This window comes from Peromyscus eremicus, chromosome 8a, assembly GCF_949786415.1.
Source record: "Peromyscus eremicus chromosome 8a, PerEre_H2_v1, whole genome shotgun sequence".
Classification (NCBI taxonomy): domain Eukaryota; kingdom Metazoa; phylum Chordata; class Mammalia; order Rodentia; family Cricetidae; genus Peromyscus; species Peromyscus eremicus.
In genome coordinates, this window is record NC_081423.1 from 15,240,624 (window position 1) to 15,265,443 (window position 24,820).

Below are 24,820 nucleotides of genomic sequence, written 5' to 3' on the forward strand. Positions count from 1 at the left end.
AACCTGTCACTCTAGTGTGACACATTCAACCAATCTGGTGGGAATCCTGGGAGCACAACTGGAGGACAGTATTCTGTGGGGCAGGATTAGAGAGGACACCAGTGAAGGCAGGACTGGGGTAGGACTCCTGGGGCAACAGTTGGGGGGCAGGATTCTCGAGGGTCAGGATTGGGGAAGTAGGATTCCAGGGCTGATGAGTCAAGGCAAAGGGCTGAGTACTGGGGCCATTGGGGGCAGTTGGTCAAGATCTGAGGGAGACGTTTCTGAGGCAGGACCGAAAGGCAGGGGAAATTCCAGGGACATGAGCAGAGGGAGAAGAGGGAGAAGAGCCCTTCCGAACCATCTGGTGGGAATCCCTCACCAGCAGCTGAACAGGAACATTCCGGCACAGCTAACTAACCAGTCAAGGTCTTCCTCCCTTTCCAACATAAACAGTCAGTTTTCTAGGAATCTCACCAGAAGGCACATTTATGGGAAAAGGACACACACCAAAACCCTGGTACAGCCTTGGTGGCGCCTCATTTCACCTATCCAGTTCTGTTCCCATCCAAGGAATCTCCAGAGCTACCCCGTGCTGGTGAGTGTTACGTTAACTTGACACAGCTAGAGTCAGCTTGGAAAGAGGGCCCCAAGTGAAAAACGCCTCCATTAGATTGCCTCTGGGAAGTCTGCAGGGCATTTTAAAATTAATATTAATGATTGATGTGGGGAGGCCTAGCTCACGGATAGGGAAGGATTGCTACTCCTCTCTTCTCAGGTATCAGTCACCCCTAGGCTGGTGGTCCTGAGGTCTATAAGAAAGGAGACTGAGCAAGCCATGATGAGCAAGCCAGTGAGCAGCACCCCTCCATGGCCCTGCATCAGTTCTGCCTCCAGGCTCCTGCCCTGACTTCCCTGGATGATGGACTACAAGCCGTAAGATGAAATCAACGCTGTCCTCCTCAAGTTGCTCTTGGTCATGGTGTGTCATCACAGCAATAGAACTCTGACTAAGACACACCACACGATCTCTCTTATCAAGAAAGAGAAGGAAATTCTTTTTCCTTAGCAACCTTTTGAGGTGTGATTTCAGTCACCAAGGGGCAAATACTGTCAATTCTAAGTCAGTTAATAATTGCTTACTCTTCCTTGAGGAGCCAAGCCTACTCTTGGGTATGTCTTACTTAAGGTGAGAAGCCCACATCCATACTCCCACACTCCAGGGTGTGTCTTACTTTCTTCTTAAAACGTGTGTGTGTGTGTGTGTGTGTCTGTGTGTCTGTGTCTGCGTGTCTGTGAGAGCTCTCAAACGCTCTACATGTAGAGGTCAGAGGGCAACTTGTGAGAGTCAGTTCCCTTCTTCCGCTACATGAATTCCAGAAATGGAACTCCGGTCGTCAGGCTGGCAGCACGCACTTTTACCCACTGATCATTTCCTCCTCTGTTGCCTCTCACGCCAACACCACTCCAAGCGATCTTTATGAAATCACAAACTCTGCCATATAAATGGACTATTCCTGAAATTCTTCTCATCACTGAAGCCACGAACCTGTTTGTCCTGAGTCAAGGTCCCCAAAGGTCTAGGGGACTCTCCGGGCTACATAGAGGGTAGGGTATGGAGCTGTCTGTCCCCTTACCACTCAGGTTTTCCAGGCCCAAGAAACATGCAGAAGCTGGTGGGGGGTGAAATAAGCTAGGTAGAGGGCCTTGGGGGACAGGATAGTGCCCCCCCATGACACAGGGGTGCTAACCCTTGATCCTTTAGAGCTCATTTGGGAGCTGTCCTGAGGATTAAATTGAGACATCTGCGAAGTGACTGCTTACCCCAAGTCATCATGACAGCTCCACACAGGAGCCAAGGAGAGGCCCACCCTGAGAACCTGAGGCCTCGAAAGGCCCAGATGGACAAGCTTCTCCTGAGTGGCCATGAAGCAGCTCTCTGCCTGGGCCGTGCAGACTGGCAGCATTACATGCGCACTCTCTCTCTGTCTCTCTCTGTCTCTGTCTCTCTCTGTCTCTCTGTCTCTCTGTCTCTCTCTCTCTGTCTCTCTCTCTCTCTCTCTCTCTCTCTCTTTCTCTCTCTCTCTGTGTTGACCTGAGAGAGGGGTCTGTAGGTTATCTCCTCCCAGGGCAGGGCTGCTAAGAGTGAGGTTCAGACACAGGCGAAGCCCCAGCCCCAGCCTACTTAGAGAGTGGTCCCTCAAGGGCCCCTCAAGAATGTGGATTGGGCTTTCCTTCCTGCTGGGTCAGCCTGGGTACCCGTGAACCTGTTTCCCCACAAACACTCCTTGGAGTGAAACTTCCAGAAACTGGCCATCAAGAAAGACTCCCATCCCATCCCCCTGAGCCTTGCCACACCTTCTTCAAGACAGAAGGGGAAATGGGAAACCACCCACTTCCACAATGACAAGCCAGCCCCAGGACCGCCCGGAAGCAGGCACCAAGTCAGCCTTAGAGTAGCAGTTATTTCTTCCTCTTCACAAAGAGGGGCCTAGTGTGGAGGGGGTGGGGTGGGGGGGCCTCCTAGAGCCAGGACCTCAGGCTTTTCCTGGACTAGACACTGATGGGGGGTGACTTGGATGGAGTTCAAGAGGGAAGCCCCTGAGGGGGTGGGGGGCCATCTTGGGTTAAGTCAAAGGCGTTTTGACTAGCCTCTTCTCATAAAAGCACGATTCTCTCTCCATTTTTGAATGAGTTAGAAACAAGGCAGGAGGGTCACAGACTCCCTGATTGACTCTTCAGGGACTCTGCCCTGACCACACATCTGGAGCAGGAAACCCAACAGGTTTACTGAGGGAACATTCTCACAGTTGCAGCTAAGGGAGCACAGTCACAGCTAAGAGAGCACAGTCACAGCTAGGGGAGTACGGTCACAGCTAGGGGAGCACAGTCACAGTTAGGGGAGCACAGTCACAGCTAGGGGAGCATAGTCACAGCTAGGGGAGCACAGTCACAGCTAGGGGAGCATACAAACTTTGCTGGAAAGTCTGTTCACATACCCCCTCCCAACACACACAGCTTGGCTTCCCACGGTTTTGGTTACCTGCTGTCAATTCCAGTCTGGAACTATTACACAAGACATTCTGGAAGTAAGTCATAAGTCTTAAATGGCACTCATTATAGTACATTATTATAGTGATATTTTACCACCAAATATTGTTGTTACTCTCTAACATGTCTAATTTACAAACTAAACCTTTTCACCATGTATGGATAGGAAAAAACACGTTATGTAGAGGGTTCTGAACCACCTGCACTGGCAGGCACCCACTGTGGGTCTTGGAGTGTCTGCCCTATGGATAAGCAGGGACTACTGGATGTTCGGTTTTTTTATTTTATTGTATGTGTGTGTGTGTGAGTGTTTGCCTGCCTGCATGTATGTATGTGCACCCCTGCATGCCTGGTGTCTCTGGAGTGAGAGGAAGACCCCTGGAACTGGAGTTACAGGTGCTTGTGAGAGACCATGTGGGTGCTGGGAACTGAATCCAGGTCCTATGCAAGAGCAGTAGGTATTCTTAACCATTGAGGCATCTCTCCTGCCCCAAATTCATTATTAGATTTTACTATTTTTATCTTGGGCTATGAGGGGAGGTAAGTGTCACAGTGTGCATGTGGAGACCAGAGGACAAACTTGCAGAAGTCAGTTCTCTCCTTCTACCACACAGGTTCTGGGCAAAGAACTCAGATCAACAGGCTAGGCAGCAGACACCGGTACCAGCAAGCCATCTTGGAGGCCCCACTGTATGCCTTTGGCATCCTGGTTCTGGCTACAGATGTCTACAAACAGATTTAGAATACGGACAGATGTTTCCAGAAGCATCACTCAGAAGGCTGACAAGCTGGAAGCAGCTGAACTCATTGCTGGAGTTTGGAGGCAAGCTCTGCGGCTCCTCAGATATGAAATAGCATGCAGCCCCAAACAAGGAGCAAGGCTGTGCCTGGATGTCCCAGACCAGCAGCTTACCCGTAACACTCTGAGACAGACAGCACATGCAACCTGATTCCAGCCGCATTTAAAGAACATTTGTACATTACATGTACCAGCCTCCCCAAACTCAGCTGCACCTCAAACTCACAGCAGTCACCTCCCCAGAGGTGGGGTTTAGGTGGGGGCAGAGCACAGAGGATCTTGGTCTATTAATTCTTTTTCTTTACACAATTTTGTTCTTTAAAACATTTTTGATGGAGTGCCCTGTTTTTGCTGTTTAGAAAACAGAAACACACCGGGTGGTGGTGGTGCACGCCTTTAATCCCAGCACTCGGGAGGCAGAGGCAGGCGGATCTCTGTGAGTTCAAGGCCAGCCTGGGCTACAGAGTGAGTTCCAGGAAAGGCGCAAAGCTACACAGAGAAACCCTGTCTCGAAAAATCAAAAAAAAAAAAAAAAAAAAAAAAAGAAAGAAAGAAAGAAAGAAAGAAAGAAGACAGAAACACACCTAGCAGCATTATTCGGGGATTTTTCTCTTATGTAAAACACAGGATGTGGTGAGGAGGGACTTCGCGCTCTGCTTGAGGGTGTACACGGCGGGAGCAGGAGGGAAGGAGCTGAGGTACGTGTGAGCTAAAGGAGACCTCAGAGCCCAGCAACTCCCTCCAGTAGGGAGCTCCAGGAGCTGGCATGCACCTCCTGGAACGACTGGTTGGCTGGAAACGTGATATGACACATTTAATATCCAGCCCAGAGCTAACACGGGTAACCTGTTCTGCATGCGTATGAAATAATGATGCCTGTGAGCAACACTGGAGGATACGGCGAAACAGGCGGATACTGTCTGACTTAAAAAAGCAGACAAGAACATCCTGTCAAGCACAGAAAGACAAAATCTGCACGGTCCCACTCATATGAGGATCTCCCAGAAGTAGGGTGGGGTGGGAGGAGCCAGGAGGGAGGAGGGGTGAGGGTGGGTAGGCGGTGGAGCAGCTAACGCTCTAAGGCAGGGACTACCGTTGACCGACTGCCATAAAATCAAATCAATTGAAAATGTTCTTCTAAGAAACACTGAGCATCTGGGGTGACGGCCATGGCAATCACACTGTCTGACCACATCGCCCTGCACCCCACAAGTCTGTGGACTTCTTGTGTTTCAGCTAAAAACAAAAAAACATACATATACTTAAAAAGACAGTCTAGGGGCCAAGGGAGAGAGCTGAGTGAAAGTGTTTCCCTCTACCCAGCATGCTAAGTTCGGCATGCCCCGGGCTGGAGCCCCAGCACCACACAAATATAAAACGGAACAAAAACACATAGACATCAGCTCTCCTGGATTCACACATAGGTCACTTCTGACTTCGGTGTTATGATGAATACCTTGAGGCTCATGAGTGCTCCCCTCTCCCTGGCTCCACCCCCATCTCTTTCTTTGAGACCTCACTATGTAGCCCTGGCTGTCCTGTAACTTGCTATGTAGACCAGGCTAGCTTCTAACACCGCCTGCCTCTAAATCCAGAGTGTTGGGATTAAAGGCAAGTTCCACTACTCCCAAACACTTGAAGTACTTTTTATACATGTATAAATATTATCTTCTTCTGAGGATAAAAATATTTCACGCACACACACGAAAACAGTTAAGTTGAAATGTTTTAAGCTACACGAAGTTCTGTTTGCTAGGATTAGGGGTGCCTGGAAGGGGTGGGGTGACATCGTAACAACCTCCACATAGTCGCCTGGAACCCGAGGGCTCCTGTCACACTGCATGGTGAAAACTACCCCATCCAAAACACCACACGACAGTAGCCAGGTCCCTCATGGGGCCAAAAGGGAAGCAAGCCTAGGGAGCAAGGCTGTGACCTGCTGGACCAGGGGTGAGGAAAGGAAACTGTGGAGGCTCCTGCCCTGCCCAGAGCTCCCAAGGGCCACCACCTTCTTCTGCATCCAGGACAGGATTGCAGCAGCCAGTGGCCTGGCTGGGTTCACTAGCAGGAGGTGTCTCCTAATTACAGAATGGTCTCCCCTCATGGGGGTGTCGTGGCAGCAACAGTATCATGCAGGGAGGTGACAAGATGCTAATGTGATCACAGGCACACAGTGTCACTCCTCTGGGCCTCAATTTCTTCATCTGTTAAATGGAGCCTTTGTTATCCAGCCAGAAAACCGGAAGGACTACTCTGCTGTGACAAGTTTTCTACTTTATTTTCCGTAGGTTTGGGGGTGACTACAAGTGACCCCTTGACACAGCCTGTTTGCTCACAGGCTTCCCATTATCTTCAGCTCCACAGTGTTGTCTTCTTTGCCTCTCTTCTCCCCACATCACCCCAAACTGCAAACACAGTCTTCTGTGCTTGTGTCCTGCTCTGTACCCTCACTCCTACATGATTCTCACAGGCTGAGAACAATGGCTGTCTCTCTCGCCAAACCCTCTCTTCCTCTGAAAAGGCCGTCTTGCCTACTATACTAACACTGAAAGGAAGGAGGACTTCCATATTGCCCGCCCCCCCTCACTCCATGCCAGAGACTGACTAGAAGCTAAGCCAATCAGAGCCCTTCACCAGCGTTACTGACCTCTCGACCTCTAATGGTTTCTAGTTTATCTTGCAGGTGATGGTGGGAAATGTCGAACTAGATCTTGTCAGAATCTTTCAAGATTGGGGTTCCCTACAAAGGCAGAGGCCGGGGAGGCCTAGCAGTGCTATGTGAGGTGCCTAGCTGCTTCTTTCCCCCCCCCCCCCCCCCCCCGATTCGGTGGTCCTAACAGACAAGCATCGGCTGTCTGACTTCACACACAGGAGAGTCTACGAGGGGCAGTGGCTTGCACGGCAGCTCTACAGCCAGACGCTTTGATTGGAACCCTCGCTGCCCCTCTTGCTAGCTGTGTGAAACTGGGTAAGAGAACTAACCTCTCTAGGCTACACAGTCCTCCTCTGTAAAATGCAGTCGGTGGCCTTGGAGGACGAGGTGAGCTCCCAGGTACTCAACACTGGCCCACAGTGCAGCAGTTACTGTGCCCCTGATTGCAATTCAGCTTTTTGTACTTTGTTAGTTACTCATGGTCAGCCCAAAACATTATCAGCCTTGCTCAGAGGGAGGGAGACCATGTGCTGGCTAGTTTTATGTCAACTTGACACAAGCTAGAGTTATCTGAAAGGAGGGAACCTCAATTGAGAAAAAAATGCCCGTAGTCAGAAGTTTTCTGTATCCCTCCTGGCCTGCGGTCAGGATAAATCTCTCACCCACAGTCCTGCAGCCTTTATAAAATAATCACACAGAGGCTTAATATTTATAACTGCTTGGCCATTAGCTCAGGCTTAATACTGACTAGCTCTTACACTTAAATTAACCCATAGCTCTTATTTATGTTTAGCCACGTGCCTTGGTACCTCTTCTCAGTTCTGCCTTGTCATCTTGCTTCCTCTGTGTCTGGCCGGCAACTCCTGACTCTGCTCTTCCTCTTCCCAGCATTCCTTTAGTCTGCTCACCCCACCTATACATCCTGCCTAGCTAATGGCCAATCAGCATTTCATTAAACCAGTGTACAAAAGCATTATCCCACAGCAAATGCCTCTATAACAGAGGCATTTGGGGAGGCAGAGGCAGGTGGGTCTCTGAGTTTGAGGCCAGCCTGGTCACATTTGCTGCATTGGTGATCGACTGGGGAGGGTCCAGTCCACCGTAGATGATGCCACCCCTGGGCTAGTGGTCCTGGGTTCTATAAGAAAGTGGGCTGAGCAAGCCATGGGGAGCAAGCCAGTAAGCAGCACCCCTCCATGGTCTCTCCATCAGCTCCTGCCTCCAGGCTCCTGCCCTGTTTGAGTTCCTGCCCTGACTTCCTTCCATGATGGACAGTGCTGTGGAAGTGTAAGCCACATAAACCCTTTCCTCCCCAAGTTGCTTTGGACCTAGTGTTTCATCATTGCATGTTAACCCTGACTAAGACAGACTACACTCATGTAGCCTTTGTTACAATAACCCCGTGATAACCCCTGCTGCATCATTTCTTGTTGCTGATGTCCACTGTCTAATTCCTAAATGAAACTTGGCTGCAGGTGTGTGTATAGGAGAAACCTAGTCTACAGGAGGCTTGGTGCTATCTTGGGTTTTAAGCATCCCCTCAGGATCTTGGGTGTATTCTTACAGAAAAGTAGGGAGGGAATACTAGACGGTAAAGACCCAGGACCCCCATCTGCTGCAGCAAGAGTCAGGGATGCTGGGTTGAGGTTAAGAAAGGGGTGAGAAGTATCTGGCTTCCAGCTGGGCCATTAGGCATGTCTCCAGCACAGCAGGGGGCCTTTCTGAGTCAAGACCCTTAAGAAACCAGACTGTTACCATCTTCCAACTGCTCTAGGCTCAGGCTGGGCACCTGGACTGTTGGATAGTTAGCACTTGAAAGACCCTGGAAGTTAAGGGATTTGCCTCATCTTCCCCAAGGGGCACCTGGGTGAGGCATGCAGGGACTTGGAGAATGGAGACCCTTATGTCACAGCAGTTAGCAGGACAGCGGTCACATGTCTGCTGGCCTCTCAGCTGTGCGGGGCCAACAGGGTGGAATCTGCGTTAACTCACCCCCAGTCCGCAAGGCAGCACTGAGTGTGGGAACCAGGCTCAAAAGGAGTAGGTGACCTGCCTCTTCCGGGACAATGCAGATCCTTTAGTTCCAGAGGCCACACCCTGCCAATATCCCAATGTCCTAAGGCTGCCGATTTTCTCTCTGCACAAACACAATCCAACTGTCAGTCCAGAACGGGGCAGCTGGAGCCATGCCGGACTTGACAACAGAGAGAACCTCAGAGGAAGGAAACCCGAGACAGGCGCGAATACTCATCACAAGGCAGGAGCAGGTGCCCAGCACCTGCCCAATGTGACAGTACTGTCACTTTACCCTTACAGCCACCATAACCCTTCCAGGAGGATCCACGTTTATACCCACACTGCTAATAAAAGCTGGGGTCTTAACGGCTAGTACTCATCTTCGGACCACACAACAGAAGTGGCAGAGCCAGGAGCTGAACCAGGCCCGTCTGAGTCTGCCTCCCCGACTCTGCAGCTCACCTCTTCTTCTCACACATGGCATGTGGTACAGGCGTCATCTCCTACACCCTTCCCTGGGAAAATGAACAGCCAAGCACTTCTCCAGGACACTCTGAGTTATACAAGTATATGAGGGTAGTAAGAGGGGCCCAAAGAATTCCAAGTCTGGGTAGACCCTGGCTTGGTTCTTGCCAGCTGTGTGTCCCAGGGCTGGCCCTTGCCCTCTCTGAGCCCTCTGCCAAACGCTTTGGAGCATACTTCTGACTGACTGTGCCCTTCTGCCCCACCTTCATATTACCCCTGCAGTTCTCAGGGGGGCTCCATGGAACTGCTTCTTATATGTCCCTAAGACACTGAGGCGCCCCCTAGAGGAAGTACGAAGGCTGACGCTTCTACTCTGGAAGAACAAGGTGGAGAGCGGGGAGAGGAGCAATGAATTAGTCAGAGGTTACTAGGCAGTGGAGCTGAATGCTGTCATATGAGTCAGAACCGGGGTGCCACCCCTACTGTATGTGTTCTCTCCACCTGCACCCTGAGTCCAGCAGCCACTAAGACACATGCACAAGCACCGATGGGCACCATGGGACAACATGGTGGACATGACCAGGTAAAGAAGTTTGAGGTACTTCCAGGCTCTCTCACCTGACCCCTCCTGGGCTTGTGGACTGTATGGTAAGCATGTGCTGTCCATCAAATGGCAGAATTACAGGCATGTTACTTAACGGTGCTGAAGGGAAGATGGAAGGCACTCAGAGCCACGCCTCCCGGAGCAGAGTGTGCATGCGCACATGGTGTTTAGCTAAAAACTCAGGAAGAAGCCAGACGCAGTGGCACACGCCTTTAGTCCCAGCACTCGGGAGGCAGAGGCAGGTGGATTTCTGAGTTTGAGGCCAGCCTGGTCTACAAATTGAGTTCCAGGACATCCAGGGCTACACAGAGAAACCCTGTCTTGAAAAATGAAACAAACAAAAATCAATTCTGATACTCAGTTTACCTTCCATCACACTCATGGCTGTGTCCGTGGATTCGATCAATATGTATTGAAAATATTCAGGGGGAAACAGCAAGATGGCTGGGTGGGTAAAAGTGCTTAGATACAGGGTCTTTCCCATTTGAGTTTGTCAGACTGGAAGCCAGAGCCAAGCTCTGGTATCATGGGCTATCGTATATACCACACGGTGCTGGCCAGCACCCCACAAGGTTCAAGCAACACCTTCACCTCTGGTTGTCTCCATGCTGCCGAATGTTCCCTGGGCCTGGTTGAAAAGCACTAGAATAGCCTGTGACTTGAGGATGCGGGACACACACACACACACACACACACACACACACACACACACACACACACGACTGTTGGAACCTCGGAGGCTGTAGTGGTGGCTGTGGAAGTGAGAACCCCACACTCATTATGAGGCCGAGGTCTCCTCCAGCCAGGACACCTGCAGTTAGCCACCTCTTGCCTCTCAAGCCCTCACCCAGAAGCCCTTCTTACCCAGCCTGATGTCCCCCTCAAGGGTCATAAGCACATTGCCGGCTTTCAGGTCGCGGTGGATGATCCTCTTGCCATGCAGGAAGTCGAGCGCCTCCAGCATCTGGCGGCATACGACCTGAATCTGGGGCTCGGTGAGGCCTCGGTCTAGCTCTGGAAAAGAGGAGCACTTTGTCACTGAGTAGCACTCACCAGGCCAACCTTTCTAGGTTGCCACCTGACCCTACACCGCCCAGCAGTGGGGAGCATCACCAGGAGTGTGTGGGCACAGAGACCAATCCTGTTCCCACAACACTGCCGTGGGGCCAACCCCGCTATTCTCCCTGGTGCACAGAGGTGGCCACCAAGGAGCAGAGTGGCTCCTTGCTGAAGGCCACTTCACAGACCCAATGCTTCAGAATTTAGGTTCACAAACAGCACACTGAAATGCAGAGCAGTGGGGCAGGACTCAGAGCACGCTGGTTCATTTTGCTGTGGTAATTGATACAGAAAGGGCTCACAGTTTTGGAGGCTAGAAGTCCCAACAGCATGACATCACCTATGAGGTCCTTGTGCTGTGCCACATGGCAAGATAGCAAGTGTGCCAGCATGCCGCTAATGCCGCCATGGGGATGGCCTCACAACCGCATCTAACCCCAACTCCCTCCCGGAGGCCCATTCCAAACTCCATTTGTGGGTGAATCTGAGGGTTAAGCTTGCAGCACATGGGCTTTGGGGGACATGTTCAAGCCACAGCACAGAGTGGGTGCTTCTCAGGGGTCAGGGCTTGGTGTGGATGCAGAGTGATGCTTAGGACAGGGTGGGGATGGGCACAGACCGGCCAGGATACGCAGCAATCCCATCTGAACGAGTGGGAGCCCCAGAGGCAGAAGTGTTTGATAGTGGAACACAGGCAGCCCAGGTCAAGGAGCCAGAAGAAGCAAAGGCTTGGAGGCTGCTTTGGCTGGTGGGAGCATCAGGAAATGTAGGAGGGGGCCAGAGCCAGAAGGTCAGTCACCAAGAGCCTCTGCATGCTGGGGACTCTCCCCACCACACAGTGTTTGTTGGAGACAGAGTCCTCCTCTGAGATTCAAGGATTAATAGACCAGAGCAGGTGGGGAACAGGAAGAACATTGTAGAAAAGGGAATGGCTGAACCGAAGACAGGGTATGGCATGAATATCGAGTCAGGCTGTATGTCAGAGAAGGTGGCAGAGGCTGGAGGCCAGCAGGGCCTGATAGAATAGGACTGTGTGTCCTTTCTGTGATGGCTGCACGCTACTGGGTTCAATATGGAATCCGTAAGTGGGTCTGGGTAACCAGGCATGCAATTGGGTTTACACTTAAAAGTACCCCTCTAGCGGCTGGAGAGATGGCACACAAATGAAGGTCCAGCTTGGGAGTGGAAGCAGGACCATCAGAATTAGTTAAGAAGCCAGGACACACCACACACACGCACACACCACACATACACACCACACACACACACACACCACACATACACACCACACACACACACACACCACATATACACACCATACACACACACACACACACAGACACACACACCACACACCACATAAACACACACCACACATACACACCACACACACACACACACCACATATACACACCACACACACACACACACACACACACACACACACACACACACCACATACCACATAAATACACACCATACATACACATACCACACACACACATACACACACACACAAATAAACAGAGGTACTATTTCCAGATTTATAACCAGGCATGCAGACACTGATCACAAAGCACTCCAGTTTGGGGTTTGGGGTAAGGCTTGATGTTGTCCCCCACAGGCTCACGAGCTGGTCTCTGGTGTGGGAGTGTACAGTTGGTAGAGCCTTTATGAGTCAGGGCCTAAGTCAGGGTCATTAGGTCAAGGGAGCCCCACCATCAGAAGGAAAAAGCCTGGTCTCAGGTGGTACTTGCAGGAGCCAGATGTTATAAAAAGAGCAAAGGGCTGGCCATGGTGGCACACACTTTAATCCCAATACTCCCCAGTCAAAGGCGAGAGGATCTCTGTGAGTTCAAAGTCAAGCTAGTCTATATTGAGTTCCAGGCCAGCCTGGGCTACATAGTGAGAGCCTATCTCAACAAACAAATAGACAGACAGACAGACAGACAGATGAAACAAGGAGTTTCCCCGTTAAGCCCTCTGACTTCCTTCTCCCCATGTCATTGCTTTTGCATGTTCTCTCCCCATTGTGACCCTAGCCACCAAAAGGCCCTTAGAACCAACCCCTCTACCCCTCCCACGGTGAACTTTCAGCTCCAGAACAGAGCTTCACAAACCTCTCTCCTCTATAGAACCCAGCCTCAGGCATTTTGCTGGAGCAGTAGGAACAAAACTAAGGTACAGTATTTTATTAGCATCAATATCAACCAGCCTTGCCAAGGACATCGAGACCTGATAGCCCCCTCCTGAGCACTTACAAAACGGGTGGGCACTGTAATGAATGTGCCCCTGAGAGCCTGAGGGCTACTTGGAGATCATTGTCTCTCCCCTAACAAAGGGGCTAATGCTGTTGTCAGGGTAGGTTTGTTCTCGTGGAAGTGGGCTCTCGATGATGCCCTTCTGTTTCTCTTGCTCACACCCTTCCTTCTGCCTTCAGCTGGGACGCTTGCCTTGCTTTTGGACTTCCCAGCCCCAGAAGCATGAGCCACATCAGTATCTGTTCTTGTTTGCTTGTTTGTTTGGTTGTTTTTTGAGACAGGGTTTCTCTGTGTAGCCCTGGCTGTCCTAGAACTCACTCTGTAGACCAGGCTGGCCTCAGACTCACAGAGATCCGCCTGCCTCTGCCTCCCGAGTGCTGGGATTAAAGGCGTGCGCCACCACTGCCCGGCAATATCTGTTCTTGATAACTCATCCAGCTGCAGGTGTTCTGTGATAGCAGCAGTAACAGATTCAGACACTTGGGTGTCCCACTCAGCGCCATGTGGAAGGCATCATACATGCTCACAGACAAGAAGGCTCCAAAGGGTAAGCAGCCGATATAAAGACACACAGCATCTTGAACAGGAAGTGCTCATCTTCCAGTGAAAGGCCAGCGCTCTCTCCATACCCCAAAAAGGAGCAGGGAGCTAGAGGGGAGGAGGGACCAGTCAGAGCTGGCCAGGAGCACATACAGGGCTCAGGGCAAGTCCTGCATTCCTAGCAGCTAAAGAAAGACTTACCCAGCATGATGGCATCCACAGCTCCCCCAGGGCAGAACTCAATCATGATCTGTAGGAAATACAAAACACAGCAATGAGCAGGGGCCCTGTGCCATAGTGCCTGCCCTACCCTACCCCGCTGCCTGGGACGTAGCCATCTGTCCATCTCCTCCCTACCATCCCACCCTCACAGCAGCCTCTGATACCCAGAGAGGATGCCATGGGCACTTTATCTTTCCAGAAAAGAAAATCAAGTTGCCACAAAATCCAAAGCTTCAGCAACAGCTTCAACAGCCAGGCCTAATGTCTTATTTACATGCCCCTATAGCCCGTCCAGACTCAACCCTGCTTCCTACACCATCCCACTTCCCATGCTCTGAGGCCAAGAGCCTTAGAGAACCTCCTTATCAAATCCAGGGTGGCCATAGCCTCACAGAATCCTGTGCCAAAGCCACCTACCAGAGCCCTGCTCTAGCTTACTCAGGCCATCAGAATATCAGGGCTTGGGGGCTGGGGGATCAGATCAGATGTACAATTAGAGGACCAGAAAGAAGTGTGTCCCACCAAGGCCATAAAGACTGGTGCCAGATCCTAGACTTGGACAGCAGGTTTTCTAACCCCCAGGACATTTGTCCATCCATCCACCCAACCATCCACCCAACCATCCACCCAACCATCCACCCACCCACCCATCCATCCACCCATCCATCCATCCATCCATCCATCCATCCATCCATCCATCCATCCATCCACCCATCCATCCATCCATCCATCCATCCATCCATCCATCCACTCACCCATCCACCCATCCATCCACCCATCCATCCATCCATCCATCCATCCATCCACCCACCCATCCATCCATCCATCCATCCATCCATCCATCCATCCACTCACCCATCCACCCACCCATCCATCCACCCACCCACCCATCCACCCACTCATCCACCCACCCATCCATCCATCCATCCATCCAGCCAGCCAGCCAGCACGCAGACCTAAATGCACACGTAACAGGTGGCAGCCCAGAGGAAAACCCCCAGCAGCTAGTGAAGGACAGCACACAGGTGATCTCTTCCTGAAGCACCCTAAGGAGATCTTTGTCATCTTCCCTAGTGGAGACACCACCATCATGGATACTCTATGGACACCTTCCAGCTCCAGTCCCTGTGATGCGACTCAGCAGGGATAGAGCCAGGACTGTGGGCTGACAAGGAAGCTGGGTCCCTCTAAACAGGAAAGCTACATTCAGCCATGACCCAGGTGGTCCCCACCAGCTCTCCAAACAGAGGGAGGAGGCACTGCAGGACTATGATGGGTCCCAGTCTGACCTTCTAGAGCAATGCTTCTCAACCTTCCCAATGCTGTGATCTTTAACATAGTTCTTCATGTTGTGGTGACCCCCAACCATAAAATTACTTTTGTTGCTACTTCATAACTGTAATTTTGCTACTGTTATGAGTCATAATACAAATATCTGTGTTTTCCAATGGTCTTAGGTGACCCCTGTGAAAGGATCATTTGACTTCCAGAGAGTTGTGACCCATAAGTTGGGAACTTGAGAACCACTGTTCTGGAGGCTTCCATGTGATGTAAAGATGAGGATGGAATGAGAAAGGGCTTTGATGACAGCCACAGCTCCTTAGGGTGCCTTCAACTCTCTGGACTCATCTCCTCAGCTCTAAAGGGGAATGCTGCGCTTCTTGCCCACAACTGTGGCCAACCACTGGGTTGTATGGCGGGATGAGCCAGGATGGGATGCAGGGACCCACAGGCCAAATAAGGCCAGACTGAGCCGGGCGGTGGTGGCGCACGCCTTTAATCCCAGCACTCGGGAGGCAGAGCCAGGCGGATTTCTGTGAGTTCGAGGCCAGCCTGGTCTCCAAAGCGAGTTCCAGGAAAGGCGCAAAGCTACACAGAGAGACCCTGTCTCGAAAAACCAAAAAAAAAAAAAAAAAAAAAAAAGTAAAAAATAAGGCCAGACTGCATCGAAGGGTGAGCAGTCCTGGAATGCCAAGTGGGGCTGTGAGCTGGGCCAGCAACGTGAGAGGTACCAGGTCTTAGGAGCAGCAGGCAGTCGACCCCACCAGCCCCACCACATGCCACAGAGGAAGGGCACTTGTCTGCTTGCACACCGCTGCCCACAGGAAGGGAGCATGTGGCTCCGAGACAGCTAGCTCACCCTGCCGGTCCATCAACAGCAAACTGACCTCTCTCATCTGACAATAATGGCTTGAGGAAGTATTCATCTGCACATCCAGTATACCAGGGAAGGAGAACCACCACACTCGCCCATTCACTCACACTCAACCGCTCAACTCACTCACCCACTCACTCCCCCACCCACTCACTCCCCCACTCACTCACTCACTCACTCCCCCACCCACTCACTCCCCCACTCACTCACTCACTCCCCCACCCACTCACTCCCCCACCCACTCACTCCCCCACTCACTCACTCACTCCCCCACCCACTCACTCCCCCACTCACTCACTCACTCCCCCACCCACTCACTCCCCCACTCACTCACTCACTCCCCCACCCACTCACTCCCCCACTCACTCACTCACTCCCCCACCCACTCACTCCCCCACTCACTCACTCACTCACTCCCCCACTCACCCACTCACTCCCCCACTCACTCCCCCACCCACTCACTCCCTCACTCCCTCACTCACTCCTCCACCCACTCACTCTCCCACCCACTCACCCCCCCACCCACTCACCCACACTCCTCCCAGGCATCAGAAAATTGCACAGCACCCTGTGGGTAACCCTTCCCAGCTCCACAAGAGACCCAGGGGCTCCTATCAACCACTGGGAAAATCATCCATAGAGCAGTGGTGGAAGATACAAATCCTAGTCACCATGCAGGGACAGCAGGTGAGATGGTCAGGTGACTGGCACACCCCACCCTCCCAGGAACACCAAGTCGATCCCCCTGGTTAGGGCTCAGCCAATATAAGCTGCTACCGTGACGTGACTCATCCATAGAACTTGGGATCTGTTTTATTCTATTTGTTTTCAGACATGGTCTCACTCTATACCTCTGGCTGACTTGGAACTCACTCTGGAGACCAGACTGGCCATGCACTCACAAAGATCCACCTGCCTCTGCCTTCCAAGTGCTGGGATTAAAGGCGTGTGCCACCAAGCCCAGCTGTGTTTGTTTTTGAGACTCCATGAAAGCTATATGTGATATATGTCAAGTTATCGCTTGACACATCACATTGGAAATCACATGGGAAAAGGGTCCCAGTGAGGGACTTCTAGATCAGGGGGCCTGCGGGCATGTCCACGGGGGGCTGTCTTGATGGTGTTAACTAACGTGGGCAGCACCATCCCTGGGTTTGGCCCCTGCGCTGTGGAAGAGTGGAGAAAAAACGCTGAACACAGCATACGTGTGCTCACTCTGCTCTGCTCCCGACTTGGCTTTAACTTCCTACAGTGATGAAGTGTAAACTGGAATCATGAGCTGGAATAAACCCTTTCTCCTCCAAATTGCTTTGGTCAGGGTGTTTTAACAGCAGCAACAGGAAACAAAACCAGGACACCATCCTCTTCTTCTTACCCAGGAAAATCAAAACAGGGCAATGTCTGCTAGCAGTCAGGCTGACCCACTACGCCCCCGGAAGCTTCTGTAGGGCTTCTCACCCCTCAAGCGCTGGTGGAACAGCCTCCAGCCACTTGCCAGTTCTCTGTAACACAGGCGACTACTGGCTTCTAGATCTTCTGCAAGGATTGAAGGAGTGCCGCCTGGAAACCAACAGGCTCAGCCTGCCATGCTGTGCACAGTGCCAGGGCCAGACACCCCCCTTCTCTGCCAGGTATCATCAAAAAAGAAAAGGTAACAGTCCCTCCCGGTACTCCATTAAAGGACTGTGATTGGGAACCTCCCCAAGTCTCAGTTTCCTTATCTATCAAATGGCACTGAGCTCTGCCTCCAACGTCACCGGGACACTAAGCAATCCTTGGCTGGAAGGTCCAGCAGGAACACCACACTGCCGTTACACTTCTCTGGCACCTCCAGCAAATCAGCAACTGCCGCTCGGGGACCATGGCTGCCCATAAACATAGGATTTCCCAGAACCACAAGCTGGTGGCACACCCTCGGGTTATCACAAGCCACCACGAGAAGTCACCAGGCCTAGGCGGGCCCTGTGCCTCCTAGTTCAACCTCCCTTGCACAACACTCATATACAAGGGCTCACACACACTCAGCCTTCTAAGGTCGGTCATCCCTGGGAAAGCTGTGCACTCTGAGAGTCTGGCTTTCTTCCTCTTCTACAGTTCAAGAGTTCAGGACTCCTGTGCTTCCCTTTTATCTGTATTTTGCCTTGGCTGCTGGGAAGCTCAGAGTGCAGTTAGCCTCCTTGGCTCTGGCTGGAGTCTCATGCCTCACTGGGTTTTTTAGCCTCTAGGAATTCAGGGATTACCCTTGGCTTTCCAGCAGCACAGGGCTGGAGGGGGCTTGGATTATCATCACCTGGGGCTTTCACACAGCTACATGGAGTTTAACTAGGAAAAAAACAAAACCAAAAACCAACAGTAACCAAGTTTACCCTCTAATCTACTGGCTGGCATTCATGAAATCCACCAACCTTTGGGTTGAAAATATGAGGAATAAACATGTCTGTAATGGTCATTTTTCTTATCACTGTTCCCTAAACAATACAGTGTAACAACTATTTACCCAGCAGTTGCACAGTAGTGGGGTTTGAGAGTTTAGAGACTGTAGGTTATATACAAATACACTACTACAGACCAGAGTCTTTGGTGAATATTGATGCAAAAATATTCAATATGGAGCAAACCATCAGCCAATTACAGGTGGGATTAGACCTCAGCCTAGCAGGATTTACTCTATGAATGCAAGGATGGTTCAACATACAATAATCTATTACTGTACTATTTTTGTACTAACAGAATGCAGGGAGAAATAACACATGGTTGATTCAATGATGCACCCAAGGCTCTGGTCAGACTAGACAGCTTTGTGAGAGACATTCAACACACATGGTGCAGAACACGGCTTCATCACAGACGTCAACCCAGAGTGACCCTGTGCTGGAGGGCCTCGGATGACCCCAGCTGGAGGCCAAAGGTGGAAACACAGTGGTAGGAACACCGCCTCAGCACAGCAAAACTCACAGCTGAAAAATCCAAGTTGCAGGGTATAAAAATCACGTGAAAACCACAGAATGTCCCTGAAAGCAAGGACAGATAACACAAGAGAAATGGAAAGACATCCAGGTTCACTGATTGTAACCTAAGCTTGTTAAAATGGGACACCACCCGCTGCCACCTACAGACTCACCACCCACTGCCATCTACAGACTCACCACCCGCTGCCACCTACAGATTCACCACCCACTGCCATCTACAGGCTCACCACCCGCTGCCACCTACAGGCTCACCACCCACTGCCATCACAGGCTCACCACCCGCTGCCACCTACAGGCTCACCACCCACTGCCATCTACAGGCTCACCACCCACTGCCATCTACAGATTCACCACCCACTGCCATCTACAGGCTCACCACCCACTGCCATCTACAGGCTCACCACCCACTGCCGCCTACAGGCTCACCACCCACTGCCACCCCACTGCCACCTACAGGCTCACCACCCGCTGCCACCTACAGGCTCACCACCCGCTGCCACCTACAGGCTCACCACCCGCTGCCACCTACAGGCTCACCACCCGCTGCCACCTACAGGCTCACCACCCGCTGCCACCTACAGGCTCACCACCCGCTGCCATCTACAGGCTTACCACCCACTGCCGTCACAGGCTCGGCAATCTCTACCAAGTCCTAACAAATCTTTTATACAAATGGAAAAACTCAGCCCCAAGTTCACAGGATTTTTAAGGAGTCCTCAGCAGTCCAAACAACCTTGAAAAAAGAGACCCCAACTATAAGTCTCACACTTTCTGAACTTGATCTCAGCTCAAAGGTTACGAATCCAGAAGTCTTACACTTTTAAAACATACTCCAAAGCTACACAAATTGATACAATCTGGCAATGGCACTAAACATAAAGATGAACAAAACAATAAGCCCAGAAATAATCCCTCATATATATGGCCCAGTGACTTTCAGCAAGGATGTCAGAGTTGGGGTGTGTAAAACTGGACATCCACAAGAAGAGAAAGAAGCTAGACTTTTACTGTACATAAACAGTAATGGAAATTCGATGAAAAGTTGGCTATAAGCAGAAACTGTAAAGGGCCTGAGAGAAGCAATAGTTGAAGCTTCATGACACTGGTCTTGGCAGTGACTTCACAGACATGACACCAGACATATAGGTGCTGCCACCAGAAATGAGCAGATGGGCCTGTCCAATGCAAACGCTTCTGTGGAGCAGAGGACACGGGGTGAAAGGTGGCCTGCAGCCCAGGGACACACCTGCCAACCACCACCACTTCCTAACAGGCCCATCTCCAGACAAACTCCAGATGAGTTCCTAGAAGCCAGCAGCAAAAGATACTCCATCATCCCCACCAAGACTGGCTAGGACAGAACGGACATGTCTCCAAAGACAAGTGTACAAGCCAAACCAGGAAAGCCTGCCTGTCAGACTGCTGTTATCAGAGACACCGCTATCAGTGCTGTCGAGGGGACATAAAGGGAACCCTGGCCCACTGCCAGAGGGGACACAATGTGGAGCTGCTGCTACAGAACACAGCATGGAGTCGTGTGGTGACCAGAATTCAAGAAGCTGAGGCAGGAAGATTGAGCTCAAGGCCATCGTGGGGTTTCTCAAGAAATCTAAAATGGAACATAGGATCCAGCTATCCAACATCTGGGCATTTATCTAAAAGGATTGGAACCAGATGTGGTGGTGCGGTGCAGGCCTTTAATCCCAGCACTCAGGAGGCAGAGGCAGGCAAATCTCTGAGTTCGAGGCCAGCCAGGGCTGTTACACAGAGAAACCCTGTCTCAAAAAAACAACACCCCCCCCCCCGGCAAAAAAAGAGGATTGGAACCAGGGTCCCAAAAAGCTGTGAATACTCCCACGCTCACTGAAGCACCATTCACAAAAGGCAAGGTGTGGAAGCAAGCTATGTGTCCATGACAGATGGGTGACACACACAGAGAGTATGTCACACAAAGAAGAAAAGCCTGCAGTATGGCAGAAGACAGGCATGCACCTGGAGGATGTTGCACTAAGAGAGAGGAGCCAGCATCAGAGAGACAGTACTGCAGATTCATTTATGCCAGGGACCCAGTACTGACAAACACAGATCCCAGAGCAGAACCAGCTGCCCAGCTGTAGACAGCGGGCTACTACTAAATGGACACAAAGCTCCAGCTACTCAAGCTGAGTGGCTCTGGAGCCTGCTGTCCACACTGTAGCAATAATCAACAGCAATGTATATTCTTTTTTTCAACTTACTTATTTTTATTTTATGTGCATTGGTGCTTTTGCCTGCATGTATATCTGTAAGGGTGTCAGATTCCCTGGAACTGGAGTTAGAGACAGCTGTGAGCTGCCATGTGGGTGCTGGGAATTGAACCTGGAAGAGCAGCCAGTGCTCTTAACCGCTGAGCCATCTCTCCAGCCCCAGCAATGTATAGTCTACACTTAAAATTTTGTTAAGAAGGCGGATCCCATGTGATGTCTCTTCCTCAAATAAATAAGTAAAGTTATGAAAAAACAAGGAGGTACGGAGAGATGGCTCAGTCAGTAAGGTGCAGGCTGTACATACATGCCAAGTTCAGATATCCAGCACCCATACAAAAAACTGGGTGTGTGATGAACGCTTATAATCCCAGACTGGGCACTGGGGAGGTGGAGACAGGAGGATCTGTGGGGTTTGCTGTCTAGCTGGTCTAGAAGAATCAGTGAGTTCCAGGTTAGGGAGAGACCTTGTCTCAAAAAATAAGGCCTGTCAGTCGAGGGTGGGGTGGAGGAAGATACGCGAAGCTGACCGCTGGCCTTCATAAGCATGTTTACAGAAACGCAAACACACCCTCACACATGCGCCAAGAAAGTAAGACAAAACACAAACAAGCAAAGGCCGGCCTCCCCACACAGGGATGTGGGTGGTAATTCTAGCAACTGAGGCCCTTGCTGTCCCTAGCCCCTCTTGCTGGAGGCTTGTCCCCAGCACAGCTGGTCTCCTTCCTCAGTACCTAGGAGATCCCTGTTGCCTTAGCGACCTCTGCTTGAGGGCGCCTGATGGGGGATGTGACAACAGCCGGGAGTCACTAGCTTCCTTGTGTGGCTGAAGGCCAAGGAAACTGGAGACCACTGCGGACCACACCGCCCTTGGTTAGGCTAAACAGCTGTCATGAGGCAGGCTCTGGGGCCTCTGGGCTCCACTGCTCTGGCCATTTGTGAATGGAAGGGAGATTCATGGGACTTGGGCCCTGTACCAGGCGCTATTTCAGCGACCATGACAGAACAGGGATAGAGCAGTGACAGGCCATCCCTGCCTCACTGCCTTGTACGTTCTTGGGCAATCTAATCACCGGCTGAACACCCTAGCACCCATGGGTCACTCTAAAAGACACCCTGCTGTGGTGATATTGTGTTCCCCAAAATATTGTGCACCCTAATAAACTTATCTAGGGTCAGAGAACAGAACAGCCACAATATTAAACATAGAGGATAGGCAGTGGTAGCACACACCTTTAATCCTAGCATTCCAGAGGCAGAGATCCACCTGGATCTCCGTGAGTTTAAAGCCACACTGGAAACAGCCAGGCATGGTGACATGAGCCTTTAATCCCAGGAAGTGATGGCAGGAAGCAGAAAGGTATATAAGGCGTGAGGACCAGGAACTAGAGCTGGTTAAGCTTTTAGGCTTTTAGCAGCAGTTCAGCTGAGTTTCATTCTGGATGAGGACTCAGAGGCTTCCAGTCTGAGGAAACAGGATCAGCCGAGGAACTGGCGAGGTGAGGTGGCTGTGGCTTGTTCTGCTTCTCTGGTCTTCCAGCGTTCACCCTAATACCTGGCTCTGGGCTTGGTTTTATTAATAAGACCATTTAAGATTCATGCTACACCCTGCCTTGCCAGACAGCATCCTCTCTGCTGCCCTGAGCTGTGCATGTGAAGCAGCAGGAACTGCGCATGCGCAGGGCTGGGGGACCCAGAAATGCAGATTCTCACATCTCCACCACACACTCCCCTTCCCAACTCAATGCTGACCCCAAGCAGCTGGCCAGCTAAGTCACAGTAAGTTCCAAGTGTGCAGACCTTCCACACGCTCTACCACTCCATCCCAGCTTCCAGGTTGGCTAACCCGGCCAACCTCAAGGTGCCCTTCCATGACACCTAACCCAGCTGACGTGCTTCTCTGATGCCATCCCCTAAGCAAATGCCCTGTGTGCACAATTGCTCTTCAGCAGCTTCCCCGTCAGAGGCTGGCCTCTCAGATAGGGAGTGGAGCTCACTGTAGCAGGGACCCAGCACACATACCTGATATATGGTAGGTAGGTACTGATAAACGTCACCTCCTATGATCAAAAGTAGGTGATATTTTATTCACATTTTAGATATGGAGACCTGAATCTCAGAGTTAGGTCATGCAAATAGTAAGTAGCAGAGCCAGAAGAACCAGGATGGGGGGGTTAGGTGGGCTCCGTGAGAGATCTAGTGAGCATCCATCCCCTTCCTCTGCCTCATGGAGGAAGCCACAGGAAGCTTGAGTCACAGGCTCTGGGTCAGTGAGAGACCGGGCCCCTCGGCCTCTTGGCTCTAATCCTTGGGCCTTCCATGCTACACAGGGACTGAGCAGGCTGCTTACTCGGAGATAAGAGGCCAGGATGTCCCAGCCCAGATAAGAGTGGCCTGGCCACTCCAGGGCTTAGACATTAACTTTTACAGCACCCGGACAGCCCCACCAGGCACTGCCACAGCCCTAACCATCCCCCCAGAGACAACTGAGTCACAGACAGTCCAGAGGTGAGCCACCACCCTGCTGACCTGCCGGACTCTGGGCCTCAATACTCCACCCCTAGCCTTTCCCAAAGCCACTACCATATACCGGCCAAGACTAGGAGCTCAGTTGACCAATATATGTGAAACTCCTGAGCACAATGAGGGGGTCTGGACATGGCCCCACAAAGGGCCACTGACATTCCACAAACTATCTTAACCCTTTCTCTGCCTGAGCCTCTATTTCTCTATCTGGAAAAAGACCCTTTGCAGTGTCAACAAGTTTAGGTCTCAGTGTGACTGCAGTCACTTTTTATCACAGAATAAGCAGTTTGTGTTTGTGAAAGTTGGTTGGTATTACCCTTCTGCAGAGCCTGGGCCTCATACAATTGTTCGTCAGTCTGTGGGAATCTGGCCAGGACCCAATGGATAGAAATCTACCAATGCTCGAGTCCCTTACTGAATGGCATTGTGTCTACACAGAACCCACACATCCTCCCATGTACTTGAAAGACTCCAGATGAGTGACAGCACCTAATTCAATGGAAATGCTGGGTGAATGGTCCTTCTCTTGTGCCATTCAGGCAACACTGACAAGGAAAGATGTTCAGGACAGACGATGTCGAACCCATAGGCACAGAGGGCTAGCTGTGTATGATTAACACGTGTCTGCTGAATGGCTTTAAGAGGTCCAGAAATTGGGGAAGAATCACTGACCTGGAGCTGTGCTAAGCATTTTATAAACACTCCTTAAGCCACGAGTGGTCATTTTCACCCCTGCTGTACAGATGAGGATACCGAGGTCTGGCAGGGTAAGGGGCTGCCCCAAAGCCATTCAGCACATAAGTGAAGAATCAGGAATAAACTCAAGCTGACGCTACTCTAAGACATAGGGGCCAGCTGAACCCTGCGGCCAGCCATGAACAAGCCACCTTTCTGGGCTCATTTCTCCCTGAGGAAGCAAGGCCAGTAAGTGCATCTAGTCCTGGGTCAAGGGCTGGGGGCCTCCAGGCTCTCCGACACAGTGCCGGAGACAGAAGCTCATGGTTAGTCAACCAAAGCCTGAAGGAGGAAGTCAACAGAAAAAAAAGAAAAAGCAAGAGTCAACATAAACCCAGCCTAGTCCATCAGCTGCCTGTCCCTGTAGGTGGAGTCCCAGAACCTCCCCACCTCCGAGAGTCGCCAAACAATATGGCCATTGAGTAGGGCGCCTACACCCACTAGGCTTCCTAGGACTAGCCTTGTTCCTCTGTGCCAGTTCCACCCACCACCTTGCAGCAAGCCTGGGTTAGGAATCCAGCTTTCCCTGGCCCTGGCAGCCTT

The 24,820-nt window shown here is 51.3% G+C and overlaps 1 protein-coding gene across 1 annotated transcript in view; it reads right to left on the reverse strand.

Moving 5' to 3' along the window:
- The window catches only part of Stk10 (serine/threonine kinase 10), a 96,489-nt gene that overhangs the window by 38,848 nt on the left and 32,821 nt on the right, over window positions 1-24,820 (reverse strand). The window contains exons 3-4 of the mRNA XM_059270234.1: window positions 13,629-13,677; window positions 10,432-10,581 (exon numbers count right to left, since the gene is read on the reverse strand). Coding sequence (XP_059126217.1) covers window positions 10,432-10,581; window positions 13,629-13,677 — 199 coding nt within the window. The remainder of the gene's footprint in view (window positions 1-10,431; window positions 10,582-13,628; window positions 13,678-24,820) is intronic.